The sequence below is a fragment of the Acomys russatus genome, chromosome 31 (assembly GCF_903995435.1).
Source record: "Acomys russatus chromosome 31, mAcoRus1.1, whole genome shotgun sequence".
NCBI lineage: Eukaryota > Metazoa > Chordata > Mammalia > Rodentia > Muridae > Acomys > Acomys russatus.
This window is the reverse complement of record NC_067167.1, coordinates 30,598,501-30,624,414: the sequence shown is the minus strand read 5'-3', so window position 1 is coordinate 30,624,414 and position 25,914 is coordinate 30,598,501. Positions and strand designations below refer to the sequence as shown.

At 38.6% G+C, this 25,914-nt stretch overlaps 1 protein-coding gene across 1 annotated transcript in view; it reads left to right on the top strand.

Annotated features, from left to right (window-relative positions):
- The window catches only part of Nav3 (neuron navigator 3), a 291,149-nt gene that overhangs the window by 216,539 nt on the left and 48,696 nt on the right, over nucleotides 1–25,914 (top strand). Inside the window, exons 13-20 of the mRNA XM_051139705.1 lie at nucleotides 2,883–3,015; nucleotides 4,008–4,278; nucleotides 5,222–5,933; nucleotides 7,884–8,372; nucleotides 12,266–12,307; nucleotides 13,833–13,993; nucleotides 21,154–21,342; nucleotides 24,539–24,591. Of these exons, the coding sequence (XP_050995662.1) occupies nucleotides 2,883–3,015; nucleotides 4,008–4,278; nucleotides 5,222–5,933; nucleotides 7,884–8,372; nucleotides 12,266–12,307; nucleotides 13,833–13,993; nucleotides 21,154–21,342; nucleotides 24,539–24,591 (2,050 nt within the window). The remainder of the gene's footprint in view (nucleotides 1–2,882; nucleotides 3,016–4,007; nucleotides 4,279–5,221; nucleotides 5,934–7,883; nucleotides 8,373–12,265; nucleotides 12,308–13,832; nucleotides 13,994–21,153; nucleotides 21,343–24,538; nucleotides 24,592–25,914) is intronic.

Genomic DNA, 25,914 nt, shown 5'->3' with positions numbered 1-25,914 from the left:
AAGGGCTGAGGAGGCAGTGACTTAGCAGGCTAAGGTCCTTGCCATGAGCCTTAAAATGTGCATTCCATCCTCTCTAAGGAACCCAAAGAGTGGAAGTATGGAACACACACCCACAACTTGTTCTTTGACTATTACTGGAAATTTTGGAAAGTCCCTCCATGGTCATTATTTGATACCAGAGAATTCAGTTTCCCTCTTGGGGTTCATATATATATATATATATATCCTCAAAGGCAAATGAGCCCAGCAGAGCTTCTAGGTAGATTATAGGGAGTGCACTATGGAGAAGGAATTCATGGAAGAAAAAGTGCAGTATAACATTAAAGGGATAATTGCTTCATCTATCTCTTTAGCTTGGCTTATTCTGAGCTCAAAATCCTAATGGTAGTCTCACAATGTTCAGGGTAGCCCACTGGCTATGCATATGCCATGGTGAACCCATGCATACACATGTGCTTGTGTGCAAATAAATAAATAAATATATAAGAGCATCTTTTGCATGACAACCCTTTAGTAAATACAATTACTTTCAGACAGTCTTTAGCTTACTACTTATTTTCTTGATATGATATGTGCTTGTTAAGAAACTTGAGGTTTACATTAGTACAGTGGTATTCAAAGCATATGTTCATGTTTTTTCATAATTTATATTTACATTTTCAACACATAAAATGCAAATATTAAAAGAGACAATAACTAAGCAACAAACTATGTCTTAAAAATGATTATTGTATTGACTAGGTCTTAGTTGCAAATTATATAATCTATTTCTGTCAATTTATGAAACTAAGGCGTGTTAGAATGCGCTTGGAATTGGAAGGAAATGGGACTCCTCTCCTGGCTCTTAGAAAACTATGCAGCCTATGAATATAGTTTATGCTACCTCTAGTAAGTACTTTGCTTCTGGTAGGTAATTTAAGTGACTGCTAGCTGAGAAAGGACCCAGTTCTGCTGAATTGCCCACTGAAAATGATTTTCCTACTTTGGGTATAGACAGTAGATGTGACCCACAGTGCATGACGGTTGTTGGCAAAGGAGTTTGGATATGGGAGGTGTTTGCTGATGCTGTGGCTAATACTATGGACTGTTACAAAATAAGATATAGTGAAGGTATTCACCATGGGCGTTCCTGGAAGACAGGCACTTCTCCAGCAATATAAATCACACTTTTCCCACATTAAGATATAATTGCTATTGACAACAGTCTGATTTCTAAGTATACCTGGTAATAATATGGTACTCTCAGTAAGTTACCTTTTCCACTTGATGATTACTTTTATATGTATCTAAGTACATCATTAGTACTTGGAACTAAAAATGGGCAGTGTATAGCATATTTATTTTGTCTCATTTATGTTTTATTTGTGCTTTCATGATGAATATATGAATACTATCCTCAATGTATGGCTCATTTCTGGAATGTGTTCCAGGCCAAGCGTTCATTTTATGAGACTTAGTTTTGGTTCTTTTATAGTTTGCATACCTAGGGCACATGAATTTATACATCAAAACACAGGTGCATAGTAATCAATAGGATGAAATTCAGTCAGTGAATGAGAAGACACTAGTCTCTCTCTGCTGAGTGGAACTCCTATTCTCCCTCAAGTTACCTAGATATTCTGAAGTATTTATGTGCCATCACATCAAATATATTGGCTAAATAATGAGGTCCAGGCTAGCATGCATGTAGTTATTAATATAGCCTGTGCTATTCTTTTTAGATTAAAAAAATAAGTATGTTAAGGGTATCAGATATTCATCTTATCCCCCTAATAGGTTTCCTTATGAATCCCATGAGACACATTTTGCTAGCCTATAAGAAAGAAAAAGCTTATGAATATTGTAGCAAGGCAATACCAGGGCCAGATGTGCTTTTTTTTTTGTAAAGATATATTTATAGTTTATGTTCGTGAATATTCTTATCTTCATACATGCAATATGCACCACATATGTACCGAGAACACACATAGGTCAGGAGAGGATATCGGATCCCTTGGAACTGGAGTTACAGATGGCTGTAAGCTGTCTTGTGGGTACTGGAAACCAAGCCTGGGTCCTCTGCAAACGCAGCCTGGTGCTCTCACCAGCTGAGGCATTGCTCCGGGCCCCCAATGTGGCTTTTTGATCACTCACTCAGAAGTAGCAGCTGAAGACTGAAGACTACCAAGAAGAGATTTGATACCCTAACAACACGTCCCCCTCAGTCATAGTCAAAGGGGAGGGGAATAGTGTGAAAGCAGGAGGGAGGGAGGAATGGGAGGATGCACGGGATGGGATAGCAATTGAGATGTAATATGAATTATTTTATTTTTCAATTAAAAAAAAAAAGAAGAAGTGGCAGCTGAAGTTGTGTGATGAAGACCAAAAGCAGGAAGGCCCAGAGAGGAGGCTGTCTTATGTTATCCGGAATTGTGTTGAGGATGATTACTAGATTAATTTCAATATTTCAGCATGGCTGGATGGTGGAAATTTTAAGATAGGGAAATAAGGAAAGATTTTCAGATGCCTGACAAGAGCAACCATTTTGTGAACAAAGAATTAATTCTTAGATACTTTATGACTGCAGGTTGCTCCTGTGGGTGGGGGCTGGAGGGGTGAGAGACCCAGCTGCCTATTACGCTTACCTCAGTGTTTTCATTCACCCTGCAACTGTCTCTCTGGAGCCCCCATCTTCTGGTTCTTCCTAAATACTGGTATGTCATTATTTGATAGGTGTATCAGTTATTATAAATATGATGTCCCCCAAAATGGACAGTGAGCAAATTCTCACAATAAGTGGTTTTTATGCCTTTGGGATGTATGGCTGCACTGTGTGGAAATGTGGGTGCTTCACGTTGTTTTTCCCATGACTGGCTCATTTCTGCCGTGCGTCTTCTCTTTAGCTGGGACGACAGTAGTTCAGTGAGCAGCGGCCTCAGCGATACACTTGACAACATCAGCACCGATGACCTGAACACCACGTCCTCCATCAGCTCCTACTCCAACATCACAGTCCCCTCCAGGAAGCACACCCAGGTGAGAGCCACTCAGGTGTGAGCCACTCAGGTGAGAGCCACTCAGATGAGAGCCACTCAGATGAGAGCCACTCAGGTGAGAGCCACTCAGGTGAGAGCCACTCAGGTGAGAGCCACTCAGGTGTGAGCCACTCAGGTGAGAGCCACTCAGGTGAGAGCCACTCAGGTGAGAGCCACTCAGATGAGAGCCACTCAGGTGAGAGCCACTCAGGTGAGAGCCACTCAGGTGAGAGCCAGCCTCTCCCTCCCCACTAAGCATATTCAATCCTTCCTCCAGGTTTTTCTACTTTTTAGTAAGTTGTGGTTTTACTCTTTTCTCCCCTGAAGTATTTGCAAAGTTTGAATAAACAGACATAATAAAGGTCCACTAACACTGGGATGCGAAGTACTTTCATTTTAGTCTTCCCAGAGTAACACCCCTCAGAACTACTGCAGGGCCCAAACCCAGCCTCTTTTGAAGAGCGTAAGCTGCTTAGACGTGTTTGCTGGTGTCTAACCTAGAAAGACCCTCATTGACATTTCTAATACTGATTCATTTAAAAATCCAGTTTAAAAAATGGCCTAACATTGGATTCTTCTTGACTAATTTTATACTAATCTCAAAAAAACAAATTATGAGGCTCACTTGTGAGTGAATCAGGAGAGAACATTGAATATTTTCTATCTTGTCTTGGCTTCTCTTATCACGTTTGGCATAGAAAAATCCCTTCTTTTGTGGAGCTTAACTACGCTTTTCTATCATTATTTATCCTGACATTCTCTAATATCTGCAAAGGGAAATTCTATGTCTCAAATTGATCAAGCTTAAGTGAAACCGTAGTTTAAAAATAGAACTGTCTCTGGCGTGCTTCTGAAGTATCAATTGGTGCTCCATTATTTTTCCTGCCAGTTGTCTGGCAATGCATTCCAGTTCCTGGTTCACTTGTACTTTACAGGTTTGTTTTCATGAGAGGTTTTTTTTTTTTTTTTTTTTTTTTTTTTTTTTCTTTATAGCTGAAAACAGATGCGGAGAAACGTTCAGCAACAGATGAGACCTGGGATAGTCCGGAGGAGCTGAAGAAGACTGAAGAAGATTTTGACAGCCACAGTGATGGAGGCGCCAAGTGGAAGGGCGCTACTTCTGGACTTGCCGAAGACTCAGAGAAGACGGGGCAAAAAGCGGGCCTCTCTGTGTCTCAGACAGGTTCCTGGAGGAGAGGCATGTCTGCCCAGGGAGGAACACCAGCGAGACAGAAACCCGGCACAAGTGCACTCAAGACCCCTGGTAGGCTCGTCACTTCCCCCTCCCGGGGAAGACGTAGGGATCTCTGGAGAAGTGTTTTAATCTGTGGTGTCCTGTTTGACACCTGTGCTCATGTGCAGTGGCTCTCCCTTTGATAAGCCCATTCCTATGCACACAGTTAAATGATTTTATGCTATAACCACATGCTTTGTCACATAAGACCACATGACTGTGACAATCTGAGGGTCCTGTGGGGATCATTCTTTTCAGATGGTTGTTGCAATGTGCTGCATTACAATTTGGTCACTTTAAGTCATATACAGGTAAAATATTGGTTCTGGATAAGCAATAATTCATTTTCCCCTGACATACTAATATTTTCACTGTTGACTTTATGAATGCCACTACCTTTTACCACAAAGCTGGGAGCTGAAAGCAGTCATTCTAACCTGAGGGTGGGTTAGAATGCTCGATATTTCAGATTCTGTTTGCGAATTAGACTTTATGAAAGAAAAGAGTGAAAGAATTCTTCCCAATTTATCATCTGCCTTTTAGGACTCTTCCCTTGTTTTATAGATAGTGTCATCAGAAGTGCGGATGTCATAGAATACTTCAGATATAATCATACGAAAGGTGCTGTGGTTAACTCTCTGTCTAGCACTTAGCTTGGGAGGAGTATCTGAAGCAACACTGTCACAGGATACAAGATATTAACAAATAATAAAATAACATGTTTTCGCTCTATCTTTTCATGTTCATCACATTGCCTCTGACAGGCATGATTTTTCCCCCCTCTAGCTTTCCCACTCAGTCCTTTCATTACATTAGAGTGCATGCCTATTTAGATCTGAAATATTTAGAAATATTTCAGGACTGAAGCTACGTAAGGAGGAAACGTGCGTTCACATTTTGCCGTTGGTTTTTGGAGGTGTTATGGTGTCCAGATATTCAAATAAACATGTCTGTGGGGTTTCTCTTTAATTAGGGAAGACCGATGATGCCAAAGCTTCAGAGAAAGGGAAAACTCCCCTTAAAGGATCATCCTTGCAAAGGTCTCCTTCAGATGCAGGTAAAAGCAGTGGAGATGAAGGGAAAAAAACACCCTCGGGCATCGGGAGATCAACCGCCAGCAGCTCTTTTGGATATAAGAAGCCAAGTGCTGTAGGCTCCTCATCTACCATGATTACCAGCAGTGGTGCCACCATAACGAGCGGTTCAGCTACACTGGGGAAAATCCCCAAATCCACTGCCATTGGTGGGAAGTCCAACGCAGGAAGGAAGACCAGTCTGGATGGATCCCAGAATCAAGATGATGTGGTCCTGCACGTGAGCTCCAAGACCACCCTGCAGTACCGCAGCTTGCCCCGCCCTTCTAAGTCCAGCACCAGCGGTATCCCCGGGCGAGGCGGCCACAGATCCAGTACCAGCAGCATTGATTCCAACGTCAGCAGCAAGTCAGCTGGGGCCACCACTTCCAAACTGAGAGAACCCTCTAAGATTGGCTCAGGGCGCTCGAGTCCTGTCACTGTCAACCAAACAGACAAAGAGAAGGAGAAAGTAGCGGTCTCTGATTCAGAGAGCGTTTCTTTGTCAGGTTCCCCCAAATCCAGCCCCACCTCTGCCAGTGCCTGTGGCACACAAGGGCTCAGACAGCCAGGGTCTAAATATCCAGATATTGCCTCGCCTACATTTCGAAGGTAAGGGTGTGTAAAGGGATGCTGGGGAAACGTAAACAGCAGTATTTAACACGCATTTATTCTACATAAAGGTACTTTAATTTATTCTAAATATTCTAAGATGCTGTCTTCTAGACTTGTTTAAAATATAGTGGATTATGCAGAGATGATTGTATGAGTCACAAGCATAAAAGCAAGATGCTCATTTAGGGAAGTGATTAGCCTTTCAGCTATATAGTCAATGTGACACTAGAAATACAAACAACATGTGGAACAGGCTTGAAATCAGATGACTGGCTATTCATAGAAATAAAGTGATACTGTGTAAAATAATTCAGTAATTTTCACCTCTTCTTTCCATAATGGAAATCTAAAAATTCATAGATCTTTATAAACACTGCATTTACTTTATTCTCTTAGTTCGTTATCTTATATATTAGTACGGTATCTTACGACTCTTAATGAGTTGGTGTTCATGAATATAGATGATATATTCTTTGTAACAGTTTATATTGGACCAATTTATACAATACCAGATCTTAACGTAGTATCAAAATAAAAGAAGCAAAATTAAAGTATAATCTGATTTCAGGATTAGAACTCAAGAGTCAGGTGACTTTTATAACTCTTCATCAGTGTTCTTTGAAAGGACCCAACAGCACATCTGATATGTGTATCAGCATTATCTTTGTATTAAGTATGTGAAGCTCTGCTTAGAAATATCCCTGATTTTAAGGATCCTAGGTAGCGGGGCTCAGGCAGGGGGTGGGGTTGGGTTAGTGGGTGAGTTAGGACAAATAGTTAAATAACACTGGCTGTTTTCTCATCTCCACAATGATAATTTATAGTTTTTCATTACTTGTTCAATAGTTAAAGTTTGTTTTTATTCTGCTGATTTACCCTAGAACCTTGAGCTCTTAGGAAGAATTTTGGAAAATTTACTCTCCCATTTCAGTAACCTTCAAAACATAATTGTTTGAAAAATAGCAGTCAAATTTCTCATTAGAAGTATTAATTGTGAAGCATGTTTTTAAGTATCGACTCTTCTTGGAAAGAATAAATCATAGATTGTAGCAAGAGTAAATATTTTCATTGCTCATGTGAAAGCCAATAGTGCCCTCCTGTGGCCCATTACCTATGAAACAATTTCTCATATTCGTCATAGACACCTTCCTCTGCAGGAAGTATGGATTTCATTGCAACTGAATTAGCAACCATTTCGCCATTCCTTCATATCATGTTATTTCCATATTTACATAAATTTGATTATATCATCTGTTTCATTTACAAAACTAAAATGTTTTCTGAACTAAACTCCAATTTCTAACTTAGTACCAGTGATATTTCAAATCGCTGGTGTATAAATACACATTTATATCTGAATAGTTTTGGCAACTGACAGAAATCCCTGTGGTCTTTCCATGGGAAGATAAAAGCAAATCCATTATGTTGCCAACAATATCCAATATTTCCAGCCCAGCCACTCAAGCCTCTAGATATTACCTCACTTATTTGACCTTGTCTTAAGTGGCCCCTTTAGATTTTTGAATAATCTATTTTAAAAGGAGAAAAATCCATTTAGGCGTCATATACCGAATGCGTGGAAGTTGTTTCATTATAATGGTTCTGTAGATAGGTAGCGCTAAATTGGCCAAACTCTTTGAGAGTCCTTTGATCACCAGAAGTGTAAAAGTCAAGCGCTGTCATGCCTAACTTTTGCCCACTTCTGCCTGCCTTGGTTGCAGCCCAGTGCTGACTACTCCATAAGATGCTCTAAGAGATTTTTTTTTTTTTTTTTTTTTTAGTACTTGATTAATAACAGACCAGTCATATCGCCTTCAGGAACATAGAGGCTGGACGTGCTTGGTAGCTCATACTCCAAAGCACACTTGGCTCTGTGGACTGAAACCGTATGCAATGTGGATATGCGTCTCTTGGAACAACTGAAGTTGTTATTTGTTTTTCTTTTAGGTTGTTTGGTGCCAAGGCAGGTGGCAAATCTGCCTCTGCACCTAATACTGAGGGTGTGAAATCCTCCTCAGTAGTGCCCAGCCCTAGTACCTCTTTAGCCCGTCAAGGCAGTCTGGAGTCACCGTCGTCTGGTACGGGCAGCATGGGCAGTGCTGGTGGGCTGAGTGGCAGCAGCAGCCCTCTCTTCAATAAACCCTCAGACTTAACTACAGATGTTATAAGCTTAAGTCACTCCTTGGCTTCCAGCCCGGCATCGGTTCATTCTTTCACATCGGGTGGGCTTGTGTGGGCTGCCAATATGAGCAGTTCCTCTGCCGGCAGCAAGGACACCCCGAGTTACCAGTCCATGACCAGTCTCCATACGAGCTCTGAGTCAATTGACCTGCCCCTCAGCCATCATGGCTCCCTGTCTGGACTGACCACAGGGACTCACGAGGTGCAGAGCCTGCTCATGAGAACGGGTAGTGTGAGATCTACTCTCTCAGAAAGGTGAGCTTTCCTGGAGGCCTTGATGGGTCCTTAACCCCTTCTTCCTGCACTGTGCCTACCACCCCATCCTACCAAACTCCCTTAATTCCACTGTGAATACGACCATGCAGTGACATAAAGTTGCACTTAAATTTAGAGTTAATATTGCTACGATCAGTCTTACTCCTTACTTGTATTACCAAATTTGCCGAGGGATGAAGTAATTTAAGGTAGGGTGATTGGATACTTTTCTTAATATGAATACTACCTACTTTTCTAGTCAGTAGGCAATTTGCATAATATATAAAGTATGTCTTCATACAACGAATGATATTTTCTTAAGACATTTTTAGTAGTTGGCTTGAGACTCAAGATAACACAGCTCACTGGCATGGTCAAAACTTCGTTAATGAGCAAATTCAAATGGATTCTACGATTGTGCTCTGAGCAATATTTGAACATTTAAAATATAAGTTCACTCCTTTATTAAGACGTACTCTACACTGCCCAACTTGTCCATTAACCTATTATTTCCAATTATTTTCTTTGGGATTCTCTTGCTTTTGTGAAATACAAACTTAGAAGTAAGATACAGCCTCTTAGTGTTGCATAATCTCTGTGCACGCTGGCAAATGGCACTTCCTCCACCCTAAAGCACTTGAGACCTACATGAACTTCTGGTGCTCAGTGCTTATCGTGATAGGCTTGTAATCACCCAATTTGTGTTTCCTCACTCATAAAAACATGAGCTAAAATGTACCCACTTGCCTTCAGGCCTAGTTTACTACACACAACATATAAAAAACCGGCACTGCATCACACATCAAAAAAAAAATTAGACTTTTAATCATATCTCACGTATCAGTGGCTATAAGGTAAACACTCGTGATCACATATCATGTATAAAACTTAGGGCAAATAAATATAATTATATTTAAAATATATTAACAGTCTTATTTTGCATAATATATTGTGCTTTTATAAACATATGTAAAGAATTTTTTAAAATGTATTGAGATCTAACTCAAACAAACAGGTTGTAATTTATTAGTCACAATTCTCCATATTTTTAAATTATAAAGATGAAAATATGAGGTTGATTATATAGATTTCAACCTATTTCTTTTGCATTCAAACAATAAATACTAAATGTTATCAAGTACATAATTTTAATCAAGAAATTATAAAATAAAACAGCACATGTTAAGATTGGCAAGTTCTATAGCTATAGTTGAATTTAGTCTTAATACTTTGTTCCACATTTTAGCTCTACTCTATAGAATGTGTATTACAGAAATATAAAAACAAATATATACTTATTTACTGTTTTAAAGCAAATCATTTTTATACTTATGCAATAATGGAAGTAGGTTAATTTAACCCAATATTAGAATAATAAAATAGACAGCCATTCTACAAATATGTTTTAAGTGCATTAGTGCTTATTGAGCTAGGTAAAGTGAATGTGACTACCTTAATAAGAATGGCATATTAGACTGATAGGAGTGGTTCCTTCCAACAAATGGCTAGGTTGATTTTTTTGTTTGTTTGTTTAAAACATTGTGTATATTCTCTTTTTCCAGAAGGAAAACACAAAGTCTAACTGTATTTTAACCCTTAAGAGTACAGATGAGGAAGTGTGTGGTCTATGTAAGAATATGGCTCAGAGAGTTGCTGGAGAGATGGCTCAGAGGTTAAGAGCACTGTCTACTCTTCCAGAGGTCCTGAGTTCAGTTCCCAGCAACCACATGGTGGCTCACAACCATCCAGAATGAGATCTGGTGCCCTCTTCTGGCCTGCAAGTGTACACTGTATACATAATAAATAAATCTTTAAAAAAGAAAAAAGAAAATCTTATGTGCATATTCTGACATAGCTGCTCAGTTCCTAACTAAGTTGAAACTATAAAGTCTATTACAGTATGATTTTTTAAAAATCAATTGAGATGTATATGGTAGAGGTTGAGGTAAATGTAAGTTCTTGACTTTTCTTTTTATACTTTGATCTCTATATCTGAGTTCTAATAGGTCAGTGGGTTTTTATACTAATTCCAATTTTACCCAAATTATTCTTCACTAAAATTTAAAAGGTAAGGAAATGAGTGAATATAAATGAAATCGGATGTTTTTAATATTTCCCTGTATATAAGATGTAGTCATTAGTGGTGATGTGACTATATCTAACCCACATGTGGTTTTTTTCTTAATTCTATTTTATTGTGACCAAATTTTTTTAAAGTAGTTTAAAGTCATAGACAACCTTGAAGATTTCTGGTTTGTCCTTAAATGTGAGAATGACAATTGTGCTGTATATTATAGCTAATGGCCTTAGACAAATGGTACATGGATTAAAACCCCCAGTTTACTCATTGTTTCTACCTCCCTAGCCACGGCTGATATTGGAGTTTGCAGTTCTTGGGGCATTGCAGAAAGGCCAGCATAATATTGACATAAATGTCTAAGGCAGTGGTTCTCAACCTTCTTAATGCTACTACCCTTTAACACAGCTCGCCTGTGGTGACACCCAAACATATAATTATTTTTGTTGCTATTTTATAACTATAATTTTGCTACTGTTCTGAAGTGTGACATAAATATTTTTGGAGATAGAGGCTTGCGAAGGGGGTCGCAACCCACAGGTTGAGAATCACTGGTCTAGAGTTTAGGAAATAGTTCTATATTATTCACCTTAAGTGTATTCTTTTCTCAGTTATTTAACTAACTTCCCTGTGACATATAAACATAAATTTTCTACAAATAGATAACATTTACAAAATAATAGAAAATTTCTCATTTTATGCAATATTTAAAAATAATCTTTAAAATGTCTTTAGATCACAAAAATACATAGCCCAATATAGTTCATAGTTAGAAATTTTTTATTGGTTTAGCGTGATTCCTTAGTTTTTTTTTTTTTTAATTCTTGCCAGTTAGGAGATTTTATAATCATAATATATGACCAGAACAAATTACTCATTGTCATAATAATTGCACCTTATATAACAGATGGAGAACCTGTAGAAGAAAACATTTTAGCTTTGATTGTCAGTAATTCAATTTGAAGTCAGTCTGTTTGCGTTCATCTTGTATCATCCCATTGTGCACTGCTATGTATTTAATTTTAATCATTTAATGTTCTAAACAAAGAGAGTGATGGTTCTGTAAATCCATATTCACTTTGTGCTTTGCTAATCTGCATGCTAGAGATTAGAATGGAGCCTCCGGGTACGTCCCACTCTTCTCCATTTTCAGTGGGCCACTTTCCACTTATCTAGGCACACCTTTCTAGCCCTGGGTCTGACCAACTAGGAGCTAGTTAAACTAACATTGGTAATGTATATACCCCTTTAAATGCCCACTTATTGACTTCTCAAAGATGAAATGGTGTCACCTCATTAAAATATTTAAATTAATTATACTATAAACGTTATTTAAAGAGAATACTTGTTATATGTGTGTAAGTGGGAGACAAATCTACCTTTAGTCTTATTGGAAATAACTATAAAATGAAAATGCAAGTAGTACATGATAGTTTTTTTTTTTCTTATCTGCTCTTGTTAGTGAGACTTGTCACTTTAACAGCAGGCATCATTGTCATCTCATTGATTATCCTGCATATGAAGTCACAGCAAAAGTCTAGTCAGCTGCACAGGACAGGGAGACCACCACAGTTATGCTAACATGATTTAATGTGGTGTCTAATTGTTCTCTGAATGTCACTAGGATAAAAAAGAAATGCCACATTAATGCAGTGACAAAGATCCAGTCACCTAGTTGGCCTCTCCAGTCAGTTCTGGATTCCTGTGTGTATTAGCAGAGAGTTATTTTGGTTGTTTGGAGAATGAATTTTGTTGGATGTATGATTTGGAAATTTTGTTTGCATTATGTCCTTAGGGGTTTTCTTTGTTTTAACAGCATGCAGCTTGACAGAAATACACTACCCAAAAAGGGACTAAGGTATATATTTCTCTCAGCACAAGTGCTGCCTTTCTCTGTTGTTATGTAAACTTGCTGTACTGTCTCTCTCCTTCCCATCTGTTTGCTATGTAGCACCTGGCATGGGAGATGAAATCACTTTTAACCTTGGTACTTTCTCTGGCTTCAAGACTAGGTGACTGCTCCTTAGGAAGAGATGCCAAAGAGATGGAGATGGAGATATTCCAATAGGAATATCACGATTAAGGAATAATCAGAACCTGTCTGAAGCGTTGCTAATAAAAAGAGTAGCTAGTGGTAGGGTGCATGAATTCACTTCCCTCTCATTTATATACAATTACTTCTCTGGGCTTTTCACCTTGGAGGCATATGCTGGCAAAACCTCCGACCTGAAACTAGGGAGGTGACTCAGTTGGTAAAAATGCTTGGTAAGCAAGCATGGGGCCTTGAGTTCAAATCCCCAACATCCACATAAAGAGCTGAGCATAGCCGCGTGGCCTGTAACTCCCACACTGGCAGTAACGGAGACTAAATGGCTCACCTTGCTGCCCCTATAGCTCTGGTTTTGCTGAGACTATAGTGACCCTATTTCAAAGGAGCAAAGTAGAAGTTAGCAAAGCAGGATGTTTCCTGGAGGCCACATGCATGTGTGCACACAACCCAAGCCAAAATAATACAAACATTTACACACATAAAAAGTTACATAAAAAAAAAAAAAAAGAAAACATTCCCCCAAACACCTGTGACAAGTAAGGGTGAAAGGTGAAAATATGCTGCGAGTAGAGTTAAAAAAATTATCATCACAGGTCAGGTATGGCGATTAAGGTATTATTTTACAGATTGTTTTATTAACTCATTCCCAATATCTGCTTTCCATGCCTGCTTTTATTATTTACCAGATCAGGTTAAATCTGAGTTAATATAATGTCACTTAGCAATTTCTAAATAGGACTCAACTCAGAAAAAAAATAATAAAATGAATTGAATTCATGGCCATGAACGTATCTTACACACTTTTTATTTCCTGAGAAAAAGATACCAAGAAAGCAGCTAACAGGTACAGCGCTTTGAGCGTGACAAGCTGTCTACAAGTAGCATTTTAAACAAAGAACTGAAAGGAAACTCCAGCTATCAGTTTCTGTCCCATTTCCCGTGCTGTTCTGTGACTGTCACTGTGCCTCCCTTGGCTCCTTGCCTCCCACGGTCTGCCATGTTGAATCGGTGTTCTCACCTTCCCATGTCCTTCCAAACACAGTGCTTTGGGGTCCTTCTCAGTTCACTTGGCTGTCTGCTCGTTGCTTATGACTTTCAAGCCCATATCTCACAGAAGCATCATTTTCTTTTCAAATGCCTCTGTTTATTTTCCCTGTGGGATCAGGCAGATGGTGCCAAATCATCTGGAGGAACTGAGCAATTGTAATTAGATCCAATCTGTGTGTGATTGCCGTTCAGTCTGAATAGTAAGCTGCGCTCGATTGTTTTCTTGTCCTGGTGTTGCCTTGTCCTTGTGGATGTGCTCAAGTGTCTCAGCTGTGCTGTTTTGCAGATACACCCCGTCGTCTCGGCAGGCCAACCAAGAAGAAGGCAAAGAGTGGCTACGCTCCCATTCCACGGGAGGGCTGCAAGACACTGGAAACCAGTCGCCCCTGGTCTCCCCTTCTGCCATGTCATCTTCAGCCACAGGAAAATACCACTTCTCCAACTTGGGTAAAATATTTTAAATCGTCAACTCTGTCCCACTCCTTTTACAACTTACTGTTACAGGAATATTGTTGTATTTTCATAAAAATACGAAGAAAAAGCTTCAGGGTGGTGCTTACTGTATACAGAATAATTTCCAAATATTGTATCACTTATTTTATGACAAATGATTAATTTCCATGATTAACTAAGAATCATTATTGTTTTCTGACTAAAGCCAAACTATATAAAACAGACCACTGTAGGTATCAGAAGCAGAGACAAATTCCAGAACACCTGGCCTCAAACACACAACCCTTTCCACTCCATCTCTAGCTCCTTGTTTGTATTCTGTAAAACATGTTAGTTTTTGTTGCTGCTGAATGAAATTAATGATCATTATGCAGACAAATAGAACATAAAATAATGAGGTTGAAAATAAAATGCAAGTATATGACTGCAAGATAATCTCTTGAAACATTATTGAAATCAAAATGCTCCTTGATGTGCACACGGTGTCACTGAAGACAGCACTCTGTGAGCAATTTTAGAGAACTATACTGAAAACTAAATGACTGTCTTAGACATTAGCATCATTTGTAGGAAGTATAGTCATTTATGTAAATATCACAGAAACAGGGAAGACTGAGAAAACAATGAGACATGTCTAAATATATTAGTTATCATTGAAAAGACTCAGTGATGATTTAAAAAAAAATCAATTTCTTGGCCTGGAGAGGTGGTTTGGTGGTTAAGAACTGGTACTGCTTTTCCAAAGGATGCAACTTTGTTTCCCAGCACCCACAAAGGTCAGATCACAACGTCCTGTCACTCTACCTCCAAGGGAATGCAGTGTCTCCAGCTTCCTAAGGGATCTGTGCTCCCAGTACACATAGGTGCACATAGACACACACACATCTACACTATAATAAATAATAATAATAATAATAATCTTTTAAAATTTATTCAACTTTTGTCAAGTCATGTTTGAAGTAGTCTTAGTATTTTATCTTTTGTCGGATAAGAAAAGATGGTTCCAATAATGTCACCAGAGATTATTAACAATCGAACAATTTGAACGTTTCAACTTTTAACCCAAAGGACCTAAGGCTAAATCATTCCTTTTACAATTCTTTCCACTCCAACTGCTAGGACGTTTAAGTCATAGACAATGATCTTTGCTATGGCGCCATGTGAGCTACTGAATTCTTATGAACATTAAGGCTCTGTTATCCTTTAAAAGAGCAAGGATACTCCTCTCTTCCCAGTCCATCCTGCTCATCTCCCCTCCCCCCATTCCCTCTTTCCTTTCTCTTCAGAGAAGGGGAGGTCTCCTGTGATTATCAACCTGCCTTAGCATATCAAGTTGCCGTAGGCCTAGGTATATCTTCTCCTACTGAGGGTAGACAAGGATGCCCAGTTAGGGGGAAATGATTCAAAGGCAGGCAATGTAGTTAGAGACAGCCCCTGCTCCATTTGTTAGGGAACCCACATAAAGACTAAGCTGCATATCTGTTACACACGTGTAGGGAGCCTAGGTCCCTCCTATTCATGGTCTTTGGCTGATAGTTCAGTCTCTGTGGGCCACTATAGACCCAGGTTAGTTGTTTTTGTGGGCTTGCTTGTGGTGTCCTTGACCTCTCTGGCTCCTTCAATCTCTCCCTGCCCTCCCACAAGGTTCCATAAGCTCTGTCTATTGTTTGGCTGTGGGTCTCTGTATCTGTTTCCATCAGGTTCTGGGTGAGGCTTTTCAGAGGAGTTATGGTAGCCTCCAGTCTGCAAGTACAGCAGAATATTATTACTAGTGTCAGGGTTTAGTTTTCTCTCAGGGGATGGATCTCAGGTTGGGCCAGTCTCTTGTTAGCCATTTCCCCTAATTTCTGCTCCATCTCTATCCCTGCACATATTGCAGGCAGGGCAAATTTTGGGTTGAAGGTTTTGTGGATGGGTTGGTATGCCCATCCCTCTACTGGAAGTCCTGCCTGGTTACAGGAGGAAGCCATTTCAGGCTCCATATCCTCTATTGCTAGGAGTCTTAGCTAGGGTCACCATCATAGATTCCTGGGAGTTTCTCCTGTCCTAGGAGATGTTTCCCTACATCAGTTTCCATTCTCTATCCCAGTTCTCTCTTTCTCAGTCTGTCTTCCCCATTTTTGATCCCTCCAGGTTCCCTCCTCCTTTGCCACACAATTCCCTTCCCACCATTTACCTCTAATGTCTATTTTATTTGCAAGGATACTCATTTGCCACATAATGGCAAAAGATGTATATTTTATTTAACTTGGTACATAATTATAAAACAGTAAAAGTCTAACATTAAAGCTTTTTTAAAAATTAAAAATCTTTTTTGTCGGGTCTTAGGAATGTACAGTGCAGCCACATATAATGGAACATCTGAGACATAAACCCATATCACCCCAAACATTGTAGTTTACTAAGTACCCCCTGTGTTCTATCAAGTTTTTATTAATTGATGTTAGTTTAATTAGCTGAATATTTATTTTTGATTGGCCAATGCTCATTATTTGGAATATGTACTTCTTTTCCATTATTTTGGGATGAAATGTAACACTTTCCTAATTTTTATAATTTAGCCTTAGGGAAGTCATTAAACTTGGCTGACCAGATATATAATAACTAGGTCACACTATAAAGGTTGTTAATATAGTGAATAGGAAGACCAGGTATAATTGAAGACATATGAAACTGACAATGAAACAGTTTTGCTAAAAAACATATTTCACACTATGAAAGAACAGCAATTAGGCATATCTAAATTTTGCCTGCATTTAATTCAGTATAATTCCAAACTAATGGCTATAATAGTTAATCAAAGTGTTAGCATATAAATATAGAATACTACTATGGCCTTCTTTACCATAAATGTCAAATATTTGTACAGAGATGTATTTATCAGTTTGAAAAATTGAAATTAATATTAGCTAAAGCCATTAAGTCCATTGTTACAGATGTTTTAAATATTGATGATTGAGATTACAAATTTAAGGTTTTATTTTACTATATAGTTTTTTTTTTAAGAGTTGAAACACAATATGAGAGAAAAAAATGTGCTTATCCTGATAACACGCCATCTCTACAGAACCTATTGTTTCTATCTACAGTTATCATGCAAGGAACTACATACAAACCACATGTTAGAAGTGATTATATCAATATACTGAAAATAAAATAAAATTTAGGAGTCAAGAGTTTTATTATTTGTTATATTTGAATTTTATATTTCCAGACATTTTATACAGTAACACATTTTAATAGATTTAAGAAAAAAAAAAAAAAAGAGACTGCTGAAGAAAACGTGGAAGCCTTGTATGTTTGGTAACCTCAGCACTCAGGAGGGTGAATCAGGAGGAATGAGGGTCAATATGAGAAAATGAGTGGGCTTCTGTTTATGGCTGCCTTCCTCGGGTGTCACCGTGCAGAGTCATTGGCACCAATCTGTGGCTTCTCAGGAGTATACATCAGGAGCACTTTCCTAGAAGAGAAATTTCTTCCTCCTTCTCTCAAGCTTTCTTGTGCCAGAATACTCACCGCAGCCTTCAGCAATGCACTGCTCCCTATGTACTGAAGAATACGCTCTCCTGGTAAAGCCACACATGATTCAGCCACCCACCTATTAAACAAATTCTCAAGACAGTTTAAACTCACCAGTGACAGAACCGATTCCAACCATCTAAACCTTGAAACACATTTTAGATGTTTTTTGTTTTCCTTTAGATTTTTTTCTTTTGTTTTTAATTTCTGAATTTTTAACCGTGCATCTTAGTTATATGTCAAGGGTCCACACATGACTTTAAATTTAGGTTGCACAAGATTTTCTTATTTAAAGCAATATCATAAAACCATTGGTTAATATCTTGCTATAGAAGTAAGGGTATGAAATACCTTGGGTATTTAAAAGCCTGGCCCAGGGGCTGGGGAGCTAGCTCAGTCAGTAGTATGCACATAAATATAAGTTAGATAAATATGTCAGCTCCAGTCAGTTTCTCAGTGGCCCCTGTTATCCTACCCATAACATATATGACTTCAATAAAATTGACAGTTTTTCTCTGTGTGCTCAAATCGGGGCGAGGTCTGTCTCCCTCTTCCACTGAGAGATTGCCCCGTTTGTTTGTCTTCTAATCCTAGGTGCCCCTGTGACTCCTGCCTTTGAGTGGACCTTCAGTGTCACCCATTCTCTCATTATTGTGGTCACACTCTGAAGAGCAGTGTTCAGATATTTGAACAAGTTAATTTTTCTAAACATTGCTATAACCACTTTACTACGTTTTTGTACCCTGTTACAAGAAAAAAAGTCTTTTTATCCGCTGTGTTGCTCTTCTCCACTTTAGTCTTCTCCCCTCCTGGGCATTCTTGACATCAGATACCATCTTATGTTTCTCTTCCTGTTCAACTATAAAATCAGCAAATCATTCATCAAAACTAGAATTGAACATTCTTAAGTATGGTTGGTGTACTCCCAATGAAATAATCGTATTCCTTGTAAATTAAACCATTTCTGTTACAGTTTTTTGTTTTGTTTTGTTTTTTGATTTCTATCAAGACGTAAAATTTTACCTCTTTTTTATTAATTTTTTGCTTTTTAGTAATACATTTAAATTATTACACACATGTATATAATAAACTACCTATAGCAAGAAGAACCAGAAAATAATCAGTAATTATATAAATGTTACATTCATAGTGTTTTGGCTATTTGTATTTGGCAGCCTTGAACAAAACATCTTTCCTATCACGGTGAGTTTAAAGTTCTGAATGTAAATCAATATCTATCATATCTTGTCATTATCAACTTTAAACATCTATCTAGACCTAAAAACATCTTAGCCCCTCAGCAACTAAGCTTAATTGTAAAACTAAACTATCTGATCTTCAACCCCATCAGAGACTTGAGAAGGAATAAAAGAAAATTTCTGAGTATACAGAGAGTGCAGGTTAGCAGCTTCCCAAACAAGGTGACAGAGACAGTTTGCTACCTCAAGAGTCACCCAAAACTCTCTATAATGTTGGAGCATTATCTTTAGCCTTCTGGCCCAATATATCTTACAGTCATATTTGTGAGGCAGGAACTACTGAGGACTTGCTTACCCTGTCTTGGCAAAATTTGACAGTCAACTCTGCCTGCATCTAAGCTTGCCCCTTTTTAGACAGAATCCTGTCTGTGGTATCGTGACTTTCATCACTGTTTTATGTTCAGTGGGCAAAATGATATATTTGCAAGAATACAAACAGCATTTGCATAGATATGTCTGTGTTAATTAGGGTAACCAAACAGTGAACCAATGGCCCTTTAAAAGCTGGAATAAGTGCTAAAGTGATATTCATGTAAATATGTTGAAGAACACTTTTACAAGTCAATCCATAACGTACACACTGAACTGGTTAATGTACCCCACCTCAGTACCTTGAACTTACGCATGCAAGTTCTGAGTATCCTACTGCAAGCCTGCTGGCTCTTATCAGCAACCACAATAATTTAGAACTAATGGCCACTACTACGGCTGGTGAATACACCTGAAAAAAAACTCCCACTCTCCTTTTTTCTCCATCCCTTTCTCTGTCTGTCTCTTCCTCCCTCCCTCCCTCCTTACCTCTGTCTTTTTCTCAGTCTCTTGGGCTCTCCTCCCTTTCTATCTTTCTGTCTCTCTCCTTTTACCATTTCTTTCCTTCCTTCTTTGTATTTTCTTTTTTTTTCTTCCAGTTAGTTATATGCTTTACATATTCACAGTTTATTCATTTATATTATATTCCTTATATATTTATAATCATATATATATATATGTGTGGTTATTTGTTTATACGTCATTTAGCTCCAATGCACACCTATCAGAGACTGTTCTGTCTCAGGTTTTAGTTAACACTGTGAACCATCAGGCATTATTGTAAATAGTAGAGTCACACACATTTGCTCATTTCAAGTCTAGCTTCTAATTCAGCTTATCACGAGAACAAGTGATCATATTAAGGAGATGTGTCATGTGTCGAACATATATCAAGTTTTTTTTTTTATGGTTTTTCGAGACAGGGTTTCTCTGTGTAGTCTTGGCTGTCCTAGACTCGCTTTGTAGTCCAGGCTGGCCTCGAACTTACAGCGATCCGCCTGCCTCTGCCTCCCGAGTGCTGGGATTAAAAGCATGCGCCACCATGCCCGGCATATATCAAGTTTTAAAAACTCAAACCAACTAAGCATTACTGATGTGGCTCTCTAGTGTTCTAACAGTGCTCAGTGGTTGCCTTTATGGCTCACACCCCCTGCCTGTTCCTGATAGAGCAATAACAAATTTACGTTGGCTAAAAGTGAGAAATTTCAATAGGACAAATTTATGATGGCTGTTTTTTTATTTTTCTGCTTCTGTCTTATGCCAAATTTCAAAATGCAGTGTTTTCTAATGCAACTGTTTGCTCAGCCAGCCATATCTTTTTATTCTTAAGTCGGTGTTTATCATTTGGTCTAAACCATAGAATAATATAAGAGCTGTAAGGCAACTGACAGAATCTTATTAAAAATTGTAGACTTAAGTTACTTCTCTGAAATATGCTTGTCCTGACAACCTCATTCTGATATTTCTATCTTAGACCCAGTAGGAAATAGCATTTTTATGATTCTCTCTCTAAAAAACTAGACACCATATATTTTTTATTTAAAGAAAATGCTTTTTATTCTTCTTTATGACCCTGTTATAATAAGCTTACATCAATATAGTTCAAAATGACTACAACTCTTTGCTTGGAATCACCTAAAAAGCTCTTATTGCAGAGATCAGATTTTTCTTCTTATATTTTTCTTTCTTTTTCATTGTGCTTTGCCCATTAAAGTAATGTAGTTTTTTTTTCCACAAAAAAGAAACCTGTAGCCTTGAGAGGACAATGTTTTCTTCATGATTTACCAGAAAATATCATGTCATTATATCTCTAGCACAAACAGCCATGATGACTTGTTGGTGATGATTTCTATTGCTTTAGAAATTGGCAAGATTATTGCCTTGAAAGTGCCTGGGGGAAAGACTCGTTCTGTCTGTTACTGAAATTTCTCGGTTGGAATCTTGACCACCCTAGACCTGAGAGTTGCTAACATTCATGTTTTTACAAGAATTGCAATCATTTTCATTTTATTCTAGCCAATTATCTTCCTTGTCCAAGTGCCTGAGCCTCTGCTCCTTGCTTTCCAGTGAGTCCCACCAACCTGTCTCAGTTTAACCTTCCTGGGCCCAGTATGATGCGCTCCAACAGCATTCCTGCCCAAGACTCCTCCTTCGACCTGTATGACGATGCCCAGCTTTGTGGTAGTGCCACTTCCCTGGAGGAAAGGCCGCGTGCTATCAGCCATTCGGGATCCTTCAGAGACAGCATGGAGGAAGGTAATGAGGATGGGTATGGGGGAGGATTAAAATGATATTATTTCATGTAACTCTTAAAGGAAAACCATCACTCACAGCATAAGGATCCTTGAGGGAAAATATAGCGAATCAGCAGATGTACTTCTCTTTTGGGGTTTGCTACAGCTTGAAGAGACTTTGTTGTTTCACTAGATACTAGGAAGCGTGCCATTTTCTTTTAAAATCGGTGCTTGGCTATGGAATGGTTTGGGATAAATCCAATGTTCTTCCACACGTAGTCACAAAGCTTTAGAAGACCTTGACGACACGTGTGTCACATGACAGAACAAATGTTTTAGTTGACACCTTCATTAAAGATCTATAAAGATGCATAAGCCATATAAAAGGATTGTCTTGTGAAGCTATCGTGTGTTGCTAACTTCTATTCTCAGGGGCTCAATGTGCTGTCAGCTACTGTATCATTGCAAAAATATATGCTCTACCTCATTTTTCAATATAGGACATATCTTTGTCTAATAGTAATCAAATTCATACCTGACCTACTAAATGTCTTTTTGTTGTACAGTGGCACATGAGTGCTCTAAATAAATCCACTAAAAAAAAAAAAATCTCAAAAAGCTAAATACATGCTCAAATGTACTTATTTTCTCAAGTGAATATATTATATAAAACTCAATGCTAATTTAAGAACTTCCCTTTAATTAATCATTGTTAATTACCCATGAAAAAAAGCACGTGGCACGCAGATCGTAACACATGTCAGCTAAGGATAAGCTCAAACTAAGCATAGAAGCCCAAAGTGACCTGAGCAACATCAAACATAAAAGCCATAAGTTAGTAACTGTGTGCAACTCCAAACCCCTAAATTTGGAACCCATCAGAAGGTAAGCCTTCAGCTGTGAATTATTTGTAGTCTTAACTTGGGGAAGCTTCATAGCATTATGAGCTTTAACTTCTGTTCAGTTCACTTTGTAGATTTCTCATGTGGATAAGATGCAGATAAAAGAATAGCTCTTCCTTCTTCTTTCCCCATATAATCCTCTTACTAAGGAATCTTGTGACTCTATGCTAAAGCAGCTATCAAAATGGATGCATGCCTTTCAGGTCATTATTGTGCATTTAATATGCTAGCATTAAATCAGTTGCCCATTGACACTTACTCTTTGGATACTAACCAAACCATTGAGCTCCGTGTGACGGATGGTGCTCTGCTGATACTGCAGCATGGAACACAAAGTGCAACTCATCTGAAATGCTAGGTCCTTGCCTTCATGCAATGGTTACATCATGCTCTTGCACAGAAGCCTCTTATACATTTTATACTCCGCTAGACATATGGCGAACTTTCTATAGTGCCTCGTTTCCAAGTAGACTGATCATTGCTGGGTTATTTTCGTGTCCACTGTATGAAATTTAAATAATATGAATTGCTGAAAGGCAACTTGAATGGTCAACATGAAATCTTTCATGCCCATGCATTGAATGCTAATCCACTAAGCCATGTTTAATGGTTGGTCTGGAATGAAGGCAGCCTAGAACTAGACTGGATTCTTCCTCAGTGCTCACAATAATGGATAACCTAGGTTGCAAGCTATAAAGTGTTAGGCCTATAAAGAACACGTGGCAGGAAGAGAGAGAATGGGCTCTTCTGGGCCATTTTTCGTCTTCCTTCTGGTAGTCCAGTCTAACTCTTGTCATTTTTTTTTTCAACATCACTAAGGAACTATGTAGATATTGAAAGATTAGGCCTTATCAGAAGATGAAGGACTGAGAAAGAAATGCTTTGTACCCTTGATATTGTAAATATTACTGCCCTAAGCCCTAGGGGTAATTTTTTTCATGCCCCTCTCCACAAACACCTATATGCTAATAAACACTTTTATAGAGACTGTCCTGCAGCTGAGCAGTTGGCTCAGTGGGTAAGAATGCTTACTTTGCAAGCATGAGGACCTAAGTGGAACCAGCAGCACCCATGTAAAAATCAAGCTGTGTGTGTACCTGTAAAGTTAGCATTAGGGGGCAGAGACCGAGAGATTCTCTGAGTCTCTAGGCAAGCTGTCCAGTCAAAATGGCGAGCTTCACTTCAGTGGGGCACCCTTCTCATGGCATGAGGAGGCAAGTGACAGAAGGAGCCATCTGATACCCTGCAGTGGTTACCAGAATACACTCTTGTGCATCCACTGATCTTATGCATATAGACCACATGCACACACGAAAGGCAAAAATGAGAAGACTTCTTCCTCTCTGAAATTTCTTCCTTTGTGGCCCCTGGATAGGCACTATCTAGGGGTAGCTTCCACAGCCCTCTGCAAATCAGGAAGTATCTCCCTTTGCCCTTGAACGACCCAAGTAATCTTAGTAGTGTGTGCATTATGCTGTTGTTATCTGTTTCATTGTGTCTCTTGACTTCCTTCTAAGCACACAGGGTTGTATCTCATTTCTATGTGGCCCCAGGATACCGCAAGGTTATTATGTACTGCATGTGTTCATGTGCTCAGCTAATGTTTATCTAAGGGATGAATTAAAAGAAACAATTGTATTATTCCATAAGGAAAAAAAGACTTATCTGCAAATATAATTAAGCATAATTTTGCTCCCCTCCTTTGGGTTTAATGCATTGTTAAGTACAGAATAGCAGATCTTCTGTTGTGATGACATTGTATTTGATATGTATCAATGGGTTAGAATAAAAATTTCATCTTAACCTTTATCTAGAAGTAGAAATGTCTACATATTACTAGCATTTATAAAGAATTGATTCCCCCATTTCAAATAGCATGATCAATTCATCACAATAATGGAATATCAAGTTGAGACAAGTACTTAGTTCCTTGAAAATATATAGAGAAAAAAAATCTGAAGCTGGATTTTTATGTTAAGAGAGTGACATTCGGTAAACAGGATATGCTAAGCCTTCTAGAAGCTCTCAGATTTCTGTGCGTCAGGTATGGGGACGTTCTGCAGCTCCCAGGATGTGAGCGCACGCTGTGGGCCTCGTACCCACTGCTTCTGTCTATAGCTTGGTGAGTGAATGTGAATGAGGGCTCTACGCCTTAAACAGTTGGATACTGAAAGTTTTCCCGTGAACTTGTTTTCATAACCTGGTCATTTTCTGTGGTTATTTTATACCTTTAGCCATCTTTTCTTAATGCTTTCAGGTAAAAGTCTCGGCTTACAGTTGACTTGATTATTTTAACCATGTTCTCATTTCATCCAGTTCACGGTTCTTCGCTGTCGCTGGTCTCTAGCACATCTTCGCTCTACTCCACGGTAAGCGCGCTTTGCTTTCCTGCCTGCGTCATGCACAGATGCCCAAGGAAACTGTTTTAGTTATATAGCAGTTGTCTATCAAAATGCGGCCATCCTGTATTCTGCTCACAGGTCTTTCAGTTGACTGTGGTGCATTCATTACGTTCAGTGAATACTTGTAAAACCTTGTCATATAATACACTGGAGAGTGACATGATGTCCTTAAGCCATGCTTAAGCCCCACCCTCTGTCCTGGCTGCTTATCGTCCTCTCTGATCCACGGCTAACAATTGTTTGATAGCATTCTCTCCAGCTATTATTTTTAAGGTTATTTGTGGAGAAGAGTGTGCCCATAGGACATCAAAGAACCAGACACGTGGTGTGTGTGTGTGTGTGTGTGTGTGTGTGTGTGTGTGTGTGTGTGTGTGTGTGTTGTTTATTTTCCTTCTAGGAAAAAAAAGTGCCTTCTTAATAGACTTTATTTCTTAAAATTATTTCTCTGGAGCTGAATACAAATATTTGAGCTTTTCCCACTGTGAAATACTATAATTAATTTTTTCAAAAATGAGAATGTTTGTCCCTGAAGGTAGTTCCTTCTTTTTGTAAGTACCCATCAGGAGATTATGAGCCAGGAAGCTTGCTTCAGTGAGGGGTTAACAGCGGGCAATGAGTCTCACCTGGCCTTAAGTTCCCTGTGTAATCTTCCCTCTTATATTGACCGGGCATGAGATGGTCACAGCTTTCAGCTTCCACTCAGCATTAAACTTTAAAGACAAGAGTGATTCTTCTCACACTTTCCCCAATTTTATTTGCATTTATTATTTGTACAAATAATGGGTTGTATTCCATTTTATATGTTTGTATAGTTCCATCATTCCAAGTTCCTTTTTCCATAGCTTGCTCTCCATTACCATCGCTCTCTTCCTCTACCCACAAGCCCTCCTGCTTTGGTATATTATCTCAATTTGCTTCTTTAATTATAATGGTTTCATGTGCGTATACCCACAAATATAGTTTAAATAATACAGTCTTGGCTTATAGGTTAACCTTGCTTATTTCCTGCGTTATATACGACATTCAGGTTTAGACCATCATTAGAGACATCTCTATTTTTCTTGCTTCTTATTCTAGTGGTTGAAATTGCCAATACGTTCTCTAATAAAGGTCTCAGCATTAGTGTTTAGGTAAATGTGCTCTTTTGTGATACTGGATAAAGAAGTATGGATTATAAAAATAACCTGAAAGAATATGAAATAGAGAGATGTTAAACTTATTGGGCCAAGACTGTTGCTCTTTGAGATGTAATTGATCTATAATATTGAATTTTAGATTTCTGTATAAGAA